This window comes from Microcaecilia unicolor, chromosome 1 (assembly GCF_901765095.1).
Source record: "Microcaecilia unicolor chromosome 1, aMicUni1.1, whole genome shotgun sequence".
Taxonomy (NCBI): Eukaryota; Metazoa; Chordata; class Amphibia; order Gymnophiona; family Siphonopidae; genus Microcaecilia; species Microcaecilia unicolor.
This window is the reverse complement of record NC_044031.1, coordinates 213,037,720-213,058,031: the sequence shown is the minus strand read 5'-3', so window position 1 is coordinate 213,058,031 and position 20,312 is coordinate 213,037,720. Positions and strand designations below refer to the sequence as shown.

Below are 20,312 nucleotides of genomic sequence, written 5' to 3'. Positions count from 1 at the left end.
TCCTTTTTAGCTGGCAGGGGTTGGAAACCCCATCAGCCTTGTGATACTTGTCCTGCCACTACTCCTTCTGCATATAAGCCAAAAAAAAAGATAAAACATTGCTTCCAGCTGACCCAGCAGCAGGCAGAAAAAGGTTTGTCAGGCCAACGGAATGTGCTCAACAGACAAATTTTGGCCTGCAGGCCATTGTTTGAGGATTCCAGTTCTACAGAGTATTGATTTTGCATTATAAGGGTATCAGCATATGTGCACTGACATAAAAATGATAATTGTAAGGCATGCTTATCTAAGCCAGATAACACGAGAAAAGTCTTAGTAAATCAGGAATGAATGGGGGTCACCATTTAGGAAGATGAGATTAAAGTCAGATACCAGAGGCCAGAGATACAGTGAGTCTGCACAATAGGGGAGTCACTGGAAATGGTGCTATAGATTACGTGCAGCTAATAATGGCATTATTTGTAAGTTTATAGTTGTTGGTGAATCTGAGATGGAGACCAAGTCCTGAATTGTAAAAACAGAAAAGACCCAGCTGGTATATTTGCAAAATGTAAAGGCTTCCAGAGAATTTGTGGGAAATGGAGCAAACATGTGGCATAGCAGTATTGCATGCACTATTAGTCAAAAATATTCTTTATATATAATAGTATCCTCACTGAAAAATTGAGGGAGAGGGCTTGAAACTGCAACAAAGTCCTAAGAACATAAGAATAGCCATACTGGGAAAGACCAATGGTCCATCTAGCCCAGTATCCTGCTTCCAGCAGTGGCCAATCTAGGTCACAAGTACCTGGCAGAAACCCAACTGGTAGCACTATTCCATACTACCAATCTACTACCAATCCCAGGATATCTCAGTCTCAAAGTTCAAGCTCTCCCAGTAATATAATCCAGAAATATATCAGGACTTAATTCACCAAAACACAGTAATTATCACTTATCACGTCTGATAACATCCATGAAGACAGGTATTTAAGGTGTACATAAGTATCACCGTACTGGAACAGACCAAAGGTCCATCAAGTCCAGTATCCTGTTCCCAACAGTGGTTAATTCAGGTCACAAGTACCTAGCAAGATCCAGTAAAAGTAAATAGATTTCATGGTGTTTATCTCAGAAATAAGCAGCAGATTTTCCCAAGTCTACCTTAATAATGGTTTACAATTTGTTTTTAGAACTTCTCCAAACCTTTTTTTAAACCCCATACAGTACCTGCATTTACCATTTCCTTGGCAAAGAAATTCCAGAACTTTATTATATGTGGAGTGAGAAATATTTCCTCCAATTTGTTTTAAATGTTCTACTTAGTAATTTCATTGGGTACCCCCTGGTCCTTGTACTTTTCAAAAAAGTAAAACAGGAAATTCACGTCTACCCATTCCATATTACTCATGATTTATAGATCTGACCTCCCTTCAGCCATCTTTTCTCTAAGCAGGAGTCCTTGCCTCCAGTGTCACACCAAGGGTGGAACAGTAGGAGAAGTCCCTACAGGGTGAAGACACTAAGAGGAAGCATTATCTGTAGAGAATTCAAGAATAATAAAATCAACTGAAAGTGGGTCTGCCTTTTATTATCACCGTGCACCAGCAATTTTGTTGTATAGAGGAGGCAGATGTTAAAAAAAAACATTCTTCTCCAGGTGTGAAATGCACTAGGTACGCCACTGCTAGCTAACCTCATTAGGCTTTCCTCATAGGGGAGTCATCCCATCCCATTTGTCAGTTTGGTTGCCCTTCTATGCCTTTACACCTTTCTTGAGATGCAGTGACACAATTTGCACACAAAATTCGAGATGTGGTTGCACCATGGAGTGCATTATAATAATGTGCTGGACTCTGATCTTTTCCTAATAATTTCTAAAATTCTATTTGCTTTCTTGGCTGCTGCTACACACTGAACAGAGGATTTGAACGTATTGATGATGACCCCTAGATTATTTTCCTGGGCAGTGACCCTTAATGTGGAACCTTGCATCATGTAGCTATAGCTTGGGTTCCTCTTCCCCACATGCATCACTTTGCACTTGTTCACATTACATGTTATCTTCCATTTGGAAGTCCACTGACCCAGTCTTTTAATGTCCTTTTGCATTTCTCAAAATCCTCTTGTAATTTAATAACTTTGAATAACCTTGTGTCATCAGCAAATTTGATCACCTCATTATTCCTCTTTCCAGATCATTTATAAATATATTAAAAAGCAGGGGGTCTTAGCAAAGATCCCTGGAGAACCCCACTATTTACCTTTCTCCTATATTCTCATAGGGTCTTTGAACTATAAAGTGTTACTGACAGTAGTACATAATATATCAATTCTGGAGTCTCCTTAGTAAGTGCCAGATAAACTCTCCATTATGAGACACTTCGGAATACAACAAACCTCAACAAAAATATATTCCAAACACAGGCAGCAAACCTGCCAGAACAAAATGGCATTATCTCCCAGCCCCCAAACACCTATTCAAGGCAGCACTACAAATTACACTAGGGCCTAGAACACCAATACTCCTCCAACTAGGAAAACAGAATAAGTTACACTACTACGGATCTTCACACAGCAACTAAACACAAGTGAAACACCTCATCTCTACCACATTTGTAGAACATAAGGGACCCTCACCTAGAATAAAGGATCACAAAGTAGTGTTACTGTTTCATCACCTCTGCCTATCCCCCGTAGTTATTATAACTTATACACACTAGGAGTCTCTCTCTAGCACGATACAGGTGTTCAGATGCACATTAGCAGTTAATTTGAGAAAATGTGATCAATATATCCTGTTACAGACATGAAGCTCTTTCCTACCACAGTATACAAAAATCTAGTCTATTTACAGATAATACCCTGAATGTACAGCACTTGGGACTAAGCTGGCCCTGAAACTGGACTTCTGATTTTAGCACAGGCATGAAGTTTGACAGTCACTTACTTGGTCCTGTGGATCCATTTTTGTCATCATCCTGTCTTCTAGGAGGTTAAAGGTGAGCACTTGCAGTACATAAAGCTGGTGAGCCATCTCATTATTGATGGCTCTCTGGGCTCGGATAACATGCTGTGAAAAGAAGTAGATCTGCTTAAGATGATGATTTTACTGAACCATCTTTCAGTGAGGATACACATTTGTTTGAGAACAGTGCACTACATACTGAACATCTAACATAGGTGGCAAGACAGGTGCTTTTCAAGTGTCTGATTATATATAAACAGTGTGGTTGTGAATGTGGCATTGAATCAGCATTATTGCAGGCTCATTTGGCTGCTGGAGAAGAATTTTCACTACAGGTTAGACTTAGTGTTTGGGGGTGAAAAAAGGAAGGTGGAGAAGGGATCCTTTGCTGCAAGAGATGCCCTAAGAAAGGAGTGCAGGTAAAAGAAGAGACAAGAGCAGGTATTTACATATAAAAGAACTTCAGTCCATGCTACTGATTTAATTATTCAAAAAGAGATAGCAGGGCACTGATGCGAGACAGCCAGGAATAAATGTTATGTCCTACCTCTACCAGATGGTATCACTCTAAATAAGGAAGAATTTAGGAGAAAATGAAAGGAGAATCTCATTCATCACAGTACATACACAAATACACATGACACGAGGAGTTTTCTGAAAGGACCTAAACACACATAAGCCAATATTCAAAACAAATTATACGTTTTCTGCCTGGCAGAAAGTGCGAAATGTGTTAATCTGTACATTTTTAAACTTAAACAAATTTAAATAACTAAAAATGGCCTGACTCTATCCATATAAATGTGAGCTGGATAAGAAGACAGTAGAAGTCATTATCAATTAAACAATGATAATGGTTAGTGCCAACAGTCATTAGCTAATACATACATTCAAGCACCACCATTTATACAGGGTTCTAGGTCAGTTCCCACCCACCAATTACCATGTGGACAATTCCCACCTAGGACAATTCCCACTGAACCAATTTCCACCCATAACCTCCCAAAAATGCAAAACACACTAGGACAATTAATCTCCATCCCTTTCCCCTTCTAGATCGTTTGGAGGAGGGGAAATGCCCTCGCAAACATTGCCTTTCATATGCCAATTGTTTGGGGACGGGTTAATGCCCCCCTCCCAAACATTTAGTATATGCCACACCAAACCAAAAATAATAATTTATAGCACTTCCCAACACTGTCCCAGTGAGATTTGCAGTTGTCAAAAAAAATAAAAATAAAACACACCAAAACAATTTGAAAAAATCCATTAAAAAATTCCAACCAGAAACCAACTTAACTAAATTTAAAAATGCACTAACTTTTTCCACTCCCCAACACACACCAAGTCCCACCAGAAACCAAACCTACAAAACAAGCTTTTGTAACACAACCCTTGCTACCTGTCAGCAATTCCAAGCATCACAACTGCCCAATCTTCCCAGCAGCAACTCAAAGAGCTTCATTTCCGTTCCTCTCGATGCCATGCGATACCATATCACATAACGCAATGCTACTTATGGGAGTTCAGATGGAGCAAAAAAAGCAAAAAAGAAAGAGACCCAATACTACAACACTAACAAAAAGAGAACTATATCCTGGTAAGAAAAAAAGCTTTCAGGGTGGGAAATAGCCAGGAGGGAATTGGTCAGAGAGGAATAGTCCTAGGTGGGAACTGTCCATGGGGGGAATTAGTGGATGGGAACTGTCCATGTGGGGAATTAGTGGGTGGGAACTGTCCCAGTGAGAACTTGCCAAATACCCTATACAGACAGCAGCACTCAATATACAAATTAAGTTGAGCATGGTGCTTAACAAATTCATAACCACACCAGCTGAAAACTGACACACAATCTTCACAAGCATGAGGCCAGCAATTGAGCCAGTAAAACTACAAGAGTTAAAGTAACTTCCACTGCAAGATGATGCTGTAATCTGTGCACTCCTCCAAGTGGTAAGAGTCACCAAAACATATTTTTAAATCACCATCTGGTCTGCAGACTAAAATTCAGTTCATCCACACTTTATATTATGAGAGCTAACCAAAATCCTCACTGATGTGGCTTTGCTTCTAGGTTAAGGTGGTGGTAAAAATGCAATGTATTCCACATTGGGAATTCGCTTTCACATCTTTTGTCTGCATTCTTCGCGCATCCAGCGGAATTAAATGCCATATGACCAATCACGTTATTAGGTCACAAAGACTGTTTATACAACGAAAATGGAGAAGGAATACACATATGTGATGGCCAGCCTCTGAAGTTTTTATCCTTACTTACCGTTAAGATGATGGAGCGAAGCTGCTTCTGTGTCAGAATGCTTGCCATTTCCTGTGTTGAGGCAAATTGGAAATTTAAGATTAACAGAGAATAACATTTAGACACATAGCAGTAAATATTCATTAGCGCAATGAGTAAAGATCAAATAATTTATGTGTGGCTTCCAGTGAACTAATCTGAGTAAGTTAGAAAATGCCAGCCTAACTGTACACAGCTAACTTATCCATATAAAGTTGGGCCTATTTGTGCAATCATGTTTTTACTGGTAACTACTATCCATATAACTTAAGGCCCTGCCCCTGAAACATCCTGGGCCTCTCCTCCTGCTATCCATATGTTGACTTACATGGCCAAAATGTATACAAACATAGGCCGGTATTTGAAAAAAAATTTATAACATGTATGAAGTCAGCACCCAATGCTAACCAAATAAGTGGTTTTCAATATTGCCCCATGACTTGCTGCAACATGGTTACTTTGCATGAAGGCCCATTTTAGCATAGGTGGTTGAGACTAGAATTGAGACATTCAGGTCGGGATGAGCGCAGCTCTTCCTGTGTTTTTTCAAAAGTCTCTGCATGTAAAGTATGCACAAGGACATGAAGGAGCACACGTGTTTGCCCGTGCATACAACAGAAGCAACTATTTTGGAAATATCTATGTGCACAAAAATAGCATCAACTCAGCAGTTGCAACATAGAAATGAAGTCAGTTCTGTGTATAATAAGGTCATTTTACAAACCTAGGGGTCCTTTTACTAAGGTGCACTGAAAAATGGCCTGCAGTAGTGTAGATGTGTGTTTTGGGCGTGCGCAGAATTATATTTTTTTTTTAGAGCGCCTACAAAAAAAAAGTTTTTTTTTTTGGGGGGGGGGGGGGGGGTGGTTGCCGAAAATGGACGTGCAGCAAAATGAAAATTGCTGCGCATCCATTTTAGGTCTGAAACCTTACCGCAAGCCACCAACCTAGTGGTAAGTTCTCACGCGGTAACTGGGTGGTAATGGTCTACACACACCAAATGCCACTTGACGCGCGTAGCTGCCGCACGCCAGAAAACAAAAAATATTTTTCAGATGCACGTAGTGGACACGTGCCAAAATTGAAATTATCAAAATGGCCACGAGGTAACTGGGCGGTAATTCCAATTTGGTGCACGTTGGCGCCTACGTGGCTTACGCCCTTAATGCCAAATAACTAGTGAAGCTGCAATTTTTTTTTAAAACTTGGAAGCAGACTAAAGAAAAATAGAGGGCTAAGGAGATTACGCCTTTAACCCCTTGTATAAAGCCTTTGTCAAAACAAGTACTTTAAGGTTTGTACTTGCCTCAGAGATGTTGCAAAATCCCATAATGAAGTTTGTATTCCCCATTCAAGATGGGGAATATAAATATAACTTTTTCCCTGCCTAAACCAGAACCCCTTGAACTCTCTGCATCCCATGGCTCTGTGTGTGTAAATAGGGGCCTCTTGAAATCACCATTTACAAGTGTATGTGATCAACATGTGTAAATGCCAATATTTCCACATGCAGATGCTTCTAGAATAACCTCTAATCTCTTTATGCAATGGACAATGCCTGACATGTTTGTCAGGACATTCTTTTGAAATAAAAATCATTAGTTCTTATGCAGAAGTCAGACACACACTATTTTAATCACAGAATTCCATTAAAGCAAAAACATGAAAAGAAAACACAAAATAAGTTGAAAGCGCACACTTATAGTGTGGAAACATGGTACGTTTCCTTTTTCTCCATTTGCAAAATCATGAATGTCTGTTGGAGACTGGGTGTGAAAAGACAAAGGAGCTGTTGTGTGTGTATGCATGTGTAGGTCTGTGTCTATGCATACAAACAGACGGATTGAACCTACCCAAAAGGCACTATTCCTTTGTTAAAACACACCTAAAACAAACAAACAAAAAAAAAACGAACAGAAAGGGGAAACAGGTGTTCAGATATCTAAAGAAATAAAAGAAATATCCACCTTAAAACTACAGGTAGACAGCAATAGCCAGAAAGGAAACAGCTTGGATTTGTAAGAAGGAAATAAATAGAAAGAAAAAAATTATACTTTTTTATTGGACTAAGCACATTTTTGATTAGCTTTCAAAAGCAAAGTGGTAAGGGTAAATTAATGTGTGTGTATGAATATGCCTGTGAGCGTACATGAAACACTTCACCTCTGCTACATATGTAGAACATAAACCTTCACCTAGAATAAAGGATCACAAATTAGATATCCTGGCAATTCTGGCTCTATGTTCAGTGAAAACACTGGCGAAAAACTAAAATATATTTGTATTTCTCACAGTAAGGAAGAAAATGTATCAAATGCATATTCCCAAAGCTGATATATTCCAGTTACTAAACTTAAATATATATATATATATATATTCTACTTTTTATTGTCGGGTCATTTTTTTTCTAATTATGCTAGTACTGTTTTGGTTGTTTTTCTGCCTTCGGTACTTTCCTCTTTTCCATTTTCTCCAAACTTCTTTTCTTTTTCTCCTCTGGTTTTCTTCCCTTCCCTATATCTGTCTCTGACTTTGATTTTTCCCTTTCACCTCATATCTCTGCCTCCCTAGTCACTCATAATTACATTTCATATCTCTTTCTCCCCTTCTAGTTTTCTGTGTCTTAAGCTTTTTATCATCCCTCCAATGCCCCTTCTCAGTACAGAGAAGGGTGACAAGAATGGTAAAGGAGACAGGATGACTTCCCTATGAGAGAAGGCTAAAGAGGCTAGGGATCGTCAGCTGAGGGGAGATATGATAGAGGTCTACAAAATACTGAGTGGACCAGAATAGGTAGATATAAATTGCCGATTTACTCTTTCCATAAAATACAAGGGACTAAGTGAGTATCAGGCACTGTGTTTTTTCCTTATTCAATTCCACCTTGAACAATGCTCCCAATGATTCCATTACGTTTATACAATCCACTATCCTAGTTGCGATTTCGTGCAGATTTTTTTTTGCAAGGGATATAGACTGATACGTCATCAGATTATATAAGAGGGTTAAAACCTTGTTTGGATAGTGTTCGGGCAAGAGGGGCCATCATCAAGTTGAATAGCATTGGTGAGAGTGGTGAGCTCTGGGGGACCCCACATTCTACTTTCCACGGAGGAGAGAGGGAGGAGTTTATTTTCACTTGGTAGGATCTATGGTCCGGAAGCCTAGGAACCATTTAAGCACTATCCCTCTAATTCCAATTTTGTCAAGTATTCTGTTGAGGATTTGATGGTCAACCATGTCAAGAGCACTTGACATGTCAAATTGTAGTAGAAGACTGTTTATTCCATTTGTGATTTCATTTTTGAAGTTAGCCAGTAGTGTAATGAACACTATTTCAGTGCTTTGTTGAGGTATGAAGCCTGACTATGATTCGTGTAGTATGGAGAATTTGTTTATATAGTCAGTTAGTTGGTTGGCCACTATCCCTTCCATGATGTTATGATTCTGCTAGATAGGCAGGGGAAGGTTTGGAACTCACTCCTGATTGGCTTGTCAGGGGCTGAGCCAGCAGACGTCAGAAACCTGATCCATTTAAGCCTGCCTCTTCCCTGCAATAATTGCTTTGGTGTTGATTGCTTTGCTGAAGCCAGCCTGTGTTTGAGCGCTTGTATTCACGTTGGAGTATTAGCCTTTCTCCTCGTGCTTGCTGATTCTGTGTGTGTGTGCTGGGTATTCCCAGCATGAGCCTGATTGCCTCACTTCCCCCACCTGGTTTGCTTCTCCTGCTCTAACACTGTGCTGTCTGGGGTAAGCTGTTGCCTTGAGTTGTTTCAATTTATTTATTTATTTAGCTTTCTCTCCCACAGTGTTCCCTTTGTTGTGCTGAGCTGCTGCTCTGCTCCCTGTGGCTCTGCCTTCCCCTGTTCTGGTCTGTGTGTGTCAAGGCAGCTTCCTCTGTTTATTCTTCCCTTATCCTTGTCTACCGAGTAGTTCTCCCCTGTTCTTTCCATTTAGCAGTTCCTTTTTCCCTTGGGGGTTGTGAGGCCAGTTTGTGTATTCCTTAGGTAGTTCTCCCTTTCCCTTTGTGTGCCGTAAGTACAGCCTTGTCCCCTTGTGTGCGGATTGGTTCAGCCTAGAGTATATTCCTATAGTTGGTTTCCTTTTTCCCTGAGTGCTGTGTTATTTCAGCCTAGAGTATATTCCTACAGTTGGTTTCCTTTCCCTGAGTGCTGTGCTGTTTAAGCCTAGAGTGTTTCTTTCTGGGGCTTCCTGTATTCTTGTTTGCCTGTGGCACAGCTTTGTTTTCCTGTAGAGGCTTCTGCCTCTCACCCTTTTCTCTGTGGCTTTACCCTGCACTGTGTGCACTGCAGTTCCATGTGGAACCCTCGTTGTTCTTTCCCACTTCCCGAGTGTGACTCGGTTCCCGGTTGGCCGTGAGGCCCGCTTGCTTGGTCTCTGAGTGAGTGGGTCCCCGATAGGCTGTGAGGCCCACCTGAATGCTCTATCTTCCCCTTTCTGGTGGTGCCTGTTGGTTATTGTGAGTGTGCGGGGTTTGGTGGCTGAGGTGGTGCATTGGGCCTGTTCAGTCTACCCTAGGCCTTGGCCTAAATTCTATACTAGGCCTCGGCCTAGGCTCAAGGGCTCACGTCCAGAACACCACATTATTATTGTCATTAGCGGTATGGATGCCACAGGTCTATAGTTCAAGGTGTCGCTGACATTTTTCTTGTCCTTCAGGCTGGGTGTGAGCAGAATATTACCTTTTTCATGTGGAAAACAGCCTTCCTGAAACATGTAATTTAGATGGGAGGTTAGTTGGTCTAGGAATCGGTCTAGGGCTACTTTTAGTAGGTGACTGGGGCAGGTGTCCAGCGTGCAGTGGGCGGAAGAGAATTTTCTTAGTGCTTGTGCCACTGTCTCATTTGTGGGTTGTGTGAAGGTAGTCCATGTCCTTTCTGCTGGGGCTTCTTCTGGAGAGTGATCGAATTCGTCTATGAGGGTTTCAAATTTGTGTCATCTTGTGTTATGCTCTTCCTGAGGTTCAGGATTCTCTCTTCAAAGAATCTGGTGAGATCATTTGCTGATGGATTGTCATTCGTTGTCGTCAAAGGTTTGGTGTTTATTAGGTTGTTTATGAGTTTATATAATTTCTTTGTGTCTTTTAAGTCTGAGCCTATATATTCTTTATAGAATTTTATTTTAGCCTAATTTTGGTCTTGTACATGTTTCATGCTTCCCTCCATGCAATTTTGTTTGTATTATTTTTGTTTTTCGTCCATGCTCATTCAAGTCTTCTGCAGTGGGTTTTAGCCATTTCTAGTTCTTCGTCATACCATGGTATTGCTTCGCTCCTCTGTCCATTTTTATGTATTCAAGAGGGCTACAGTGTTCAGTATGTTAATGCTTCTTTCGTCCCATTCTGATAGGAATTATTCCGTGTTAGTCATTGGTGACCAGTAATCTTAATTTCTAACCAACAAAAATTGGAAAGAATTATACAAAAGGGGTCAAGAAATGTCTGTCTGGGAGCAAAAGAATTCAAATTTAACTGAATTGGATGAAATTTAGCATAGGGGGAAAATCCATAAAAAGTGAGGCCGATGTTCAGACCAAGGGAAGCAGTCCAGTTAATTCCCCTAGTCAGCGATGAGACCAAATATTCAATGCCAGGCCATTTCTAGTAACAAGCATTGAATATCTGGTTTATTTTTGGCGGGTTTAAACTATCTGCCCAATCCATTCAGCACTGGCCAGTTAAGTTTATAGTGGCGAAAGAAAGGCCTGCTATTTCAGCAGCCTGATCTGGCCACCAAACTCAGCTGGCGATACACTGGATATTAAAGGATAGCGTGTTATTATTGTGTGATATAACCAGTTAGCTGCTAAGAGCTGACTGCAAATATACGGCAGGAGATAACCAGCCGTCTTCCGCTGAACATTTGCAGATAGATGGTTAAGCGCTCTTTAACCAGCTAGGAGCCATTCCTGGCTGGTTAAATAGCACTGAATATTGTGGAGGGGGGGGGGGGTGCATTTTGAAAATGATCCCAAACAGCCTTAAGCATTGCAGCTAGGAAATTCCTCCTTTCAAATTGCCTCTCCCTGTTCTCGACTCTCTCAAACACTCAAATTGCCCCCACACCCAAAATTACCCTCCTGCAACTAACTTTCCCAGCCCCGCCAAAATGCCCTCACATCCTCATAACTGGTCTACCACCCCACAAACTACCCCACGCAACAAAATTACCCCTACCCCACCATCCCCAGACTGCCCCAAAATTACTCCATCACAACTGTCCCATGGTCCTGCAAAATTCCCCTCAAAAACCACCCCCACACCCACCCCAAATTCCAAAACTACCCCCTACAACTGCTCACCACCCCTTAAACTGCAGACACTCCCAAAACTGCTTACAACTGCCCCATCCCTAAAAGTTACCTCCCACAACTCACCCATCACCCTGAAATCTGTCACAAATATCAAAAAATACCCTCTCCAACACCATCTGCCTCAATATATACACACACTTGTTAGATAGAAGTCCATGAGCCATGCTATGCATTCTTTCCCCATTTGTCTAACCTTGAATTTCTATTATGAAAGTCATACAAAACAAAGTAATATGGTTGCAAGAGTTCTTATGTCTTGAAACTGTGTATGCTGCTGGAATGTTCCTTTTGTGTATTTATGTGGTATGTACTAAGTTATGCTCTGGTATCATTTTAGATATAACTTACATATCAGATATGTACAATTTATAAAGCGACACTTAGATTTAGGTGCTTATTGGGATCCTGTTCTAAAAAGGAAAATGGACATCTACTTTGCTTTATAGAATACTAGCGTAACTGGGTAAATACATGGGTACATGGATAGGTGTAAGCACTTATGTCAGCCAGAGAGCTAGTGTAAATGCTTGCACTTTGATGCCGGACAGACATGTCCCGTTTACAGTCTTCTGTAAGTTACACATGTGAATCCTTCCCAAACTCTACCCATTTCTGCATCCACCTGCAAAGTACATACCATGTAAGATATGTGCATAGTTACAGAATAGTGCCTAGCCAGATTTTTGGCATTTACATGGGTATGTGCACATTTGGCATATAAATGTTAATGCATTACTTAAAGAGCTACCCCCATAGTGTGCTTTTTTCCTTCTTCCAACATAATTTAATTTAAGAGCTTCTAGCTACTCTCTGGAATTTACAGCTATGAAAAATGTTTGTATTTTTAAGTGAATATAAGAGAAAATAAAACAGAATGATGTGCTTTAAACAAACATCCAAACATATACTCAAAACATGCAGGCGGTGTCACAAAAAAAGCTTAACTTACAGTAAAAGTCTAGGATGTTGTTACTGTCCCCTAAGGGAGACTAATGGCATCAAAAAACAGAAAGCAAACATTAAAAAAAGGGTAAGAGATGCAATATTAAATCCACAGAATCCAAATGACAAAGCCAAACATGACCCATCCGATCAGTTTAGCACCCACCCTTGATGCCCTAATGCCCTTCTCCACTTTTCAAAAGTAAAAGAGGAGGAGAGAACCAACAATCAAAAACAAATCAATGGAAAAAAAAAAAAGAACACAGGAGTCAAGGAATGACAAACACAGTTTAATAAATGCCTAGTGTACCTGAATGTAACTCACCTTGAGTTACTACTGAAAAAGGTGTGAGCGGAAATCCAAATAAATAAATAAATAAAAACAGACCAAGAGGTCTGTGTAAACAATTCCCAAAACAGTTCTAGCTAAAAAAAAAAAAAAAGTCTTAGTTTTAATCCTGGACATTTTTGTTTTGTTCCATTATAGTTAAAAAAAAAAAAAAAAAAGAAAGAAATCCAGGTCTTAGGAATGCTCAAATCCTGACCTTAACATGCCCCTGACATGCCCCCTTGAGATTTGGGCACACTGCAATCGAACTGCATAGAAAAACGTCTGGAAAATGGGTTTCAAAAATACAGATTTGGATGTTTTGGTGAGAAAAATGTCCAAATGCTGCTTTATGCCACTTTTTAGATTTTTTTTTCTTTGAAAATAAGCCTCAATATAAACCACTGCAGTAATCTAATTTCAACAAAATCACTGCTTGAACCAGAACTAAAAAATGTTCTGTTTCAAAAAGGAAGTGAATTTTTTTAAGGCAATGTAATTTATAAAAAGTAGATTTAATAACTGTATCGATATGAAACTTTAAAGATAAAAGATGTATCCAAATAGACACCAAGGGACTCATTTTCAAAAAACTTGGACTTACTATGTAACTTTGTAAGTCTAAGTGCTTTGAAAATATGCCTCCAAGAATCTTAGAAGTGTTATCAACCTTTAAGTTACGTCCATCAGAAAGGAGACAGATCTGAAGATATATTTCACCCTACACGATCTAACCACAGCAATTTAGTCTTGTCTCTGTTAAGTTTGAAACCATGTGCTGAACTAAGTACCTCCAACTTTTCTATGCAGAATGAAATCTTCCCTAAAGGTGGTTGTAATACATCATGTACTGATATCAGCAAGAACATATCAGCATAAGAAAAGAATTTGACACCAGAAAAGGAAAAATAATGGCAAAAAGATGTCATATATATATGAAACGTTATCGGTGACAAAGGAGAACCCCGAGGCACTCCACAAGTTGGAGTCCAGTTACTGAGATCTGGATCTGCCATTTTTACACTATAATGTTTAGAAGTCAAAACATTACCTGAAATCCCTAATGGTCTTAGTTTAAACAGAAGGATATCAATCTACAGTGTCAAATGCTGCAGTTTGATCAAACTGCAAAATAATAGCAGAATTCCCATGTGCAAATAGCATCTTTATCGCAGAAACAATAGCTAATAATACCGATTCCGCTGAATGATATGGCCTAAATCCAAACTGAAATCAAATTTCATCAAAAGGTCTGACAGTAGTTCAGCTACACAAATCTCTGCTAATTTAGTAACTAATGGAACAATTGCTACTGGCCTATAGCTCAATTGGAGACTTAAACCAAGCGGGGCACCTTTAATAATACAATATTCACTGAAATGAGATTCAAGTGGTGAAACGCTCAAGAATGGAACACCTCATACAACACAATTTCATGCGAGTCCATATCCTCAGCTGCATGTGTGTTAGATTGAAATAAACACAGCAGCTTTTCCATAGGACTTGTACATCACAAGAGTAAGGATGCAAAAGTCCCATTTTAAAGACACGATCTGTTACCTTACATGTGACTCCATTATACAGGCTCCCTCTTGAACTAGCTGCAGTTCCCTCAATCTTGACACAATTTTCCCTCTAAACCTCCAGCTGGGCACCTCTCTGACATGAGCGTAAACATTAAACCTCATATGTAGGTGTTAAACTCAACAAGTTCTTAATTGTTAATTATGGATTTTAGTTGGGTTATTTTTGTGATCAACCACTTTGCAGAAAAAAAGCATCCCTAAAGAAGTATCTAGAAGTGATATAGGGCCAATAAAACCAAGCACGCAAACGGCAACAAAAATTGGATGGCATTAAGAATTTTTAAATTTGATCAACTCTTCAATTTGGAAATGTTGTTGCAACATAACTGAATAATATATATTAGATGACATGAACAATCTGTAAAAACAAATACTCTCCAAGCTTTTAGGCATCTTCTCATCCTCTTATCTTTTACCTCAGGGCCCATTTTACTTTACATTTATTGTACAGTTCACATGACCTGCTGCATAACCCAGCCACGAATTAAAAGGTTCTCATTTATTGTCTATGCTATCTTTTATCTAGCTGACATGGGCTAGATCTGTGGATGAGATGGGGAATCATTTCCCCCAAGTTCCTCCCTGCCTATTTCAATTACAGCAGAAAAGTCAGGAAGTAAACCAGGGTAGAGAAGAGAAGGCCCAAATTTGGTCAATAGCCATTTTGTACTGTTTGCACAAAGTTGCTAAGTGCTAGAAGCTATATTTTTGTTTTATTTTAGAATTGTTTATAATCAGCATCAACAAAACCACCTTTCAACTCCACTGTAAAGTGAGAAGCTATTGTTAGTTCAGAAAACACGTCAACAAGGCTCCTTCCTAAAACTAGAAGCTACAGTATAAGCTTTGTGACATTTTTGCAAGTTATCACACCAACCAACCCACTGTGGCTCCAATATATTCAATACAGTTATAAAGCTGCAGGACACTACAGACTGGCAAAAAAGCTTTAGAGATGGTACTACTACTACTAAACATTTCTAAAGCGCTACAAGGGTTACGCAGCGCTGTACAATTTAAACATAGAGGGACGGTCCCTGCTCAAAGAGCTTACAATCTAAGAGACAAGTGAACGGTCAGTCTGATAGGGGCGGTCAAATTGGGGCAGTCTGGATTTACTGAACGGTAAGAGTTAGGTGCCGAATGCAGCATTGAAGAGATGGGTTTTAAGCAAAGACTTGAAGATGGGCAGGGAGGGGGCTTGGAGTAAGGGCTCAGGAAGGTTGTTCCAAGCATAGGGTGAGGCGAGGCAGAATGAGCAGAGCCTGGAGTTGGCAGTGGTGGAGAAGGGTACAGAGAGGAGGGATTTGTCCTGTGAACGGAGGTTACGGGCGGGAACGTAAGGGGAGATGAGGGTAGAAAGGTAGTGAGGGGCAGCAGACTGAGTGCATTTGTAGGTAAGAAGGAGAAGCTTGAATTGAATGCGGTATCTGATTGGAAGCCAGTGAAGTGACCTGAGGAGAGGGGTGATATGAGTATATCGGTTCTGGCGGAATATGAGACGTGCAGCAGAGTTCTGAACAGATTACAGACTTTGAACTGCCCTAACAATCCATTGAATATTTAGGACTTGAACTAAAGGTTCACGTTGAATGAGAACTCTGTGCACAAAATTCAGGACAACTGACATCTAGCTTGCTAAAAATAAATACCCCTCTGGACAAAAAGTAATTAAGTTATATGCCTGGTGAGCTAATTTATATTTAAGCTGCTTCTTTATTGTTGCAGGGGGCATTCATTCTGAACATGTGGCAATAAAGCAGTCAGCGATGTCACAAACATTAATTCCAACCTAACGGATGACTTTATGACTTTATGACCATGAATGGCACTACCTTCCTAATATGTTCAAGTATAAGGTGTTTTTCATTCAGAGGTCTACACTTCCTTGCTTGGATGGACATCCTGAATTTCAGCAAGGAAATCTCCTTTATAGGGCACAATCTAAACTGTCAGTGTCATTCCTGCACTTACAAAGAGGACAGCCAGTGGCACTTCCAGGTATTTTAATGGAGAAGTACATACTAATAAATGATGATCAGATAATCAAATTGAAATTTTCCATTTGCTTTCTTCAGTACTGAGAAGTATAAATAAATGCAAAGAAAATCTGCAAAAACGTTTGATTCATTTTAGCGAGTGCATGTGGTGAGAATCTTAGACCAAAGAAAAACTCAGATTCACATCACGTTTCCAAGTGCTTGGAAACGTGATGTGAATCTGAGTGCTTTTGAATTCTCAGCAGGAACAGCTCAGATGGCTAGAATAATGCTTCTCACTGCCACATTTATTATGTAGCCTTATTTCATGTCTGTTCCCACTTTCTTTGCTAATCTGCCTCTTATCCACCAATCCATAGTAAAAAAAATATACTGTTTCTTTTATAACTGGGAAAGATCAACTCTGTGCCATGTCCAATTTTACTTAAATGCTGTGGGGACTCTGTTTTTAAAGCCAGTTGTTACTTAATTTCCTTGAGTAGAGAAAAGAAAACCAGAGGGTCCTAACTTCAGGGACACTTTACAATCATTTTGTGTCCACTGTAAAAAAGCAGACACTGAAAGCAGGGCCCCATGAATTTATAGCTCTAAAAAAAGATCTGTTTCTTTTGTTACCATAGCTGGAGGGGAAGGGAACAAAATAAGAAGCAGGGTTAGACCACAAGACTTTGGCAATGCAGTAATTGTACAACATCATAAGGAGTGGATACTCTGTCCTGACTACAATATGTGGTGTGTTCTTTTAAGGCATACAACAGGTTCCCTAGGCCTAAGGGATTGAAAACCAAAAATTACTTTAATTCATGTGTTTTAACAGAATGCTACTTTAAACGTAGTTATAAATTTAAATGGGACATGTTTTGAAGATGGCAAACTGATGCTTGCCAGGCGCACATGAAGAACCCCTGCATACATTTGGTTTTCCCAATTCAAAGTTTTATCTGGCAGGAAAAACTTCAGTATGATCTGGCTGGGGTCTTTAACACAATCTTAATCCACTCAAAACGATAAAAAGTGCTGAGAAGCCTGAAAGTGTATATATACATCTATATTAATGAGTCAAAATGAACTTTCAAATTCAATACTGAAAAAAAACACCTGCCTTTTAATTGTCTGTTTGCAAATGCTGGAAGTCTAACAAATTATGACTGGAGATTTAGAATGAATGTCACTAAATGAAAATATACACATAATAGACATTGTAGAGAACTGATAAAAGGAAGCCAACCTCTGTAATACCAGGGTACATAAGGCAAATCAATCAGTGGTGGACTGCCACTACAATTAAATACAGCATAGAGTCAAACAGTATAAATGTTCAGGAAACAAAATGTATTATGGAATCTTATCATATGAGGAAAAGCTTCAGCATGGAAAAGAGAAGGATGAGGGGAGACATGATTGAGGTCTACAAAAGTCATGAGTGGTGTAGAACGAGTAGAAGTGAATCAATTTTTTACTTGTTCCAAAAGTACAAAGACTATGGGACACTCAATGAAGTTCCACAGAAATACTTAATATTTTTTCACTCAACAAATAGTTAAGCTCTGAAACTCTCTGCTGGAGGATGTAGTAACAGTGGTTAACGTGTCTGGGTTTAAACTTAGCCGTTGTGACCCAAAGAAGCTTGACATCTGATAAACATATGTACTTTTTATTATTATACGTACAGTATACAGTCTCAGATAACTGACATTAGGCTGGCTTGAAGTAATCAGTTATAGTCCTCTGTACACTCTTGGGTCTGTGAGTTCCATAGACTACATCTGCCAGACATAGCACTGACATCCGGTGGCCTCCAGATAGACCCGCACGGTGTTGAGACTCTCCAGCGCTCTTGCAAAAGAGACAGGAGGAGGTTATTGAATTTCATCAGCATGTGCCTCGCTGCTCATTTCCTCATCTGTTCCATCTTCAGCCGTTGTTGCCTGCATGTAGCAGCATATTTATTTATTTATTGCATTTGTATCCCACATTTTCCCACCTATTTGCGGGCTCAGTGTGGCTTACAATACATTGTGAATAATGAAAATACAATTTGTAGCAGTACGATTATGGGTTACATTGTGAAGAGTTATGTGAAGACAAATTCAGAGTCAAAATATCATTAGGGGATAGAACAATGGAGTGTTAAAATGGGGAATTGATAGGGCGATAAAACAATAGCACAAGAACATTAGGGTATAACAATTTTATCTGTGGGTAGAGTTTTAAGTGTGGTGACATCAGTGCTTTCTTCAGCTGTTTGTAGATCGTAATCAACAGCTACGTAGCGATGGAACTCCTCTTCTGTAAAACCGGCTGGGATGTCAATAACCTCTTCATCTGACGCGTTTGCAACAGCTGCATCTGTTTCATCCCTCTCCACATCCTTAACAAAGCTTGCCCGCTTGTCGCAGTTCAAAATGGTTGCCTGTGTAACATGATTCCAGGCTTCTTTCTGCATATGTAGAGAATCCAACAGTGATAGATTACAAGCCAGTTCAACAGCACGTTTATCCTTCCCAGTCTGGTCATCCAAAACGCTCATCAGATGACATAGCACAAGAGCCCGATAATGTTGTTTGAAATTGGCTATTATGCCCTGATCCATAGGTTGGATCAGAGAGGTAGTGTTTGGTGGCAGGAAGACCACCTTGACGTTAGACAGTCTGACATCATCCCTGTGTGCAGCACAGTTATCACAAAGCAACAAAATCTGACGTTTTTGTGCCCGCATTCTAGTGTCTAACTTCTTCAGCTACTGCTTCCAAATTTCCACAGTCATCCACGAATTTGCGTTAGCCTCGTATGACACAGGAAGTCGCTTAACTTTCTTGAAGCAAGGGGGCTGTTTGCTCTTTCCAATGACGAGGGGTTCCAACTTCTCACTCCCATCCATATTGTAGCAAAGGAGGATTGTCAGTCGGTCCTTCAATGTTTTACCTCCAGTAGTTTCGGCATGTTTGAATGCAAGTGTTCCATCAGGAATCGCTCGCCAGTAGAGACCATTTTCGTCAGCACTGAAAATGTCACGAGGCGCAAACTCGTTCAAGATGGTAGGAAGAACTGAAACAACCCAATTTTCATCACCGAAGTCATCAGCGTCTTCTTTCTCACCATGCTGTTTCTTGAATTTTATGCTGTTCCTTTCCTTCCATCTTTCACATCATCCAACAGTGGCTTTGAATTCAGTCAGTCCAAGACTTTCTGCTACCTGGTTAGCTTTCTCCATAAGCAGTGGACCACTGACAGGAAACTGTCTGCTCCTGACTCGAGAAAACCACCAAAGAAGAGCACCTTCTACCTCCTCAGCTTTTCCTGACGTTTTCATTTCCATTGTGGATTTGTATTATTTTGCCAGTCTTCCAGAAGCTGGTCTTTCTGCTTCAAGACATGTGAAATTTGAGTGGGATTGACACCATATTCTTTAGCAATAGATGCTTGACTTTGTTTGTTTTCTAATTTTTTAAGAACTTCTATTCGTTCAGCCAGTGTTAAAGTCTTACAGTTTGGCCGCGACGACGACCCCGGTGCATTCTAACAACATTCTTTCCCCTAATCTGCCTGGGGCAGTTAAAGAGGCGGTAAATTTGAAATCTCGGTTGTCACGCGCAAATTAACTTCCATATTCCATGCACGCGCTTGTGCGGAGTCTTTCCTGCAGAGGAGCGGTCTTGAACCATGCATATAAGCGAATCTTGCACTTATCAGTGGTATGCTAAAACAAAGTTTGTCCCCATAGAAATTGATGGTGCCAAAAACGGGACCGAAGTAGGCCATGCAGTTAAACAGAGCATGCTCTTATCTGATGTGCACTTAAATGGAGTGCACTGTACTTTGATGCTAAGATACAAAGCAAAACATAATACTGATAAAATTAAATTTTTACTTTTTG

General features: G+C 40.0%; 1 protein-coding gene across 2 annotated transcripts in view; it reads right to left on the bottom strand.

Annotated features, from left to right (window-relative positions):
• ELMO1 (engulfment and cell motility 1) overlaps positions 1–20,312 on the bottom strand; it is a 683,834-nt gene that overhangs the window by 407,391 nt on the left and 256,131 nt on the right. For both annotated transcript variants that reach the window (XM_030204026.1, XM_030204017.1), the window contains exons 12-13: positions 5,229–5,279; positions 2,933–3,055 (exon numbers count right to left, since the gene is read on the bottom strand). In XM_030204026.1, the coding sequence (XP_030059886.1) occupies positions 2,933–3,055; positions 5,229–5,279 (174 nt within the window). The remainder of the gene's footprint in view (positions 1–2,932; positions 3,056–5,228; positions 5,280–20,312) is intronic.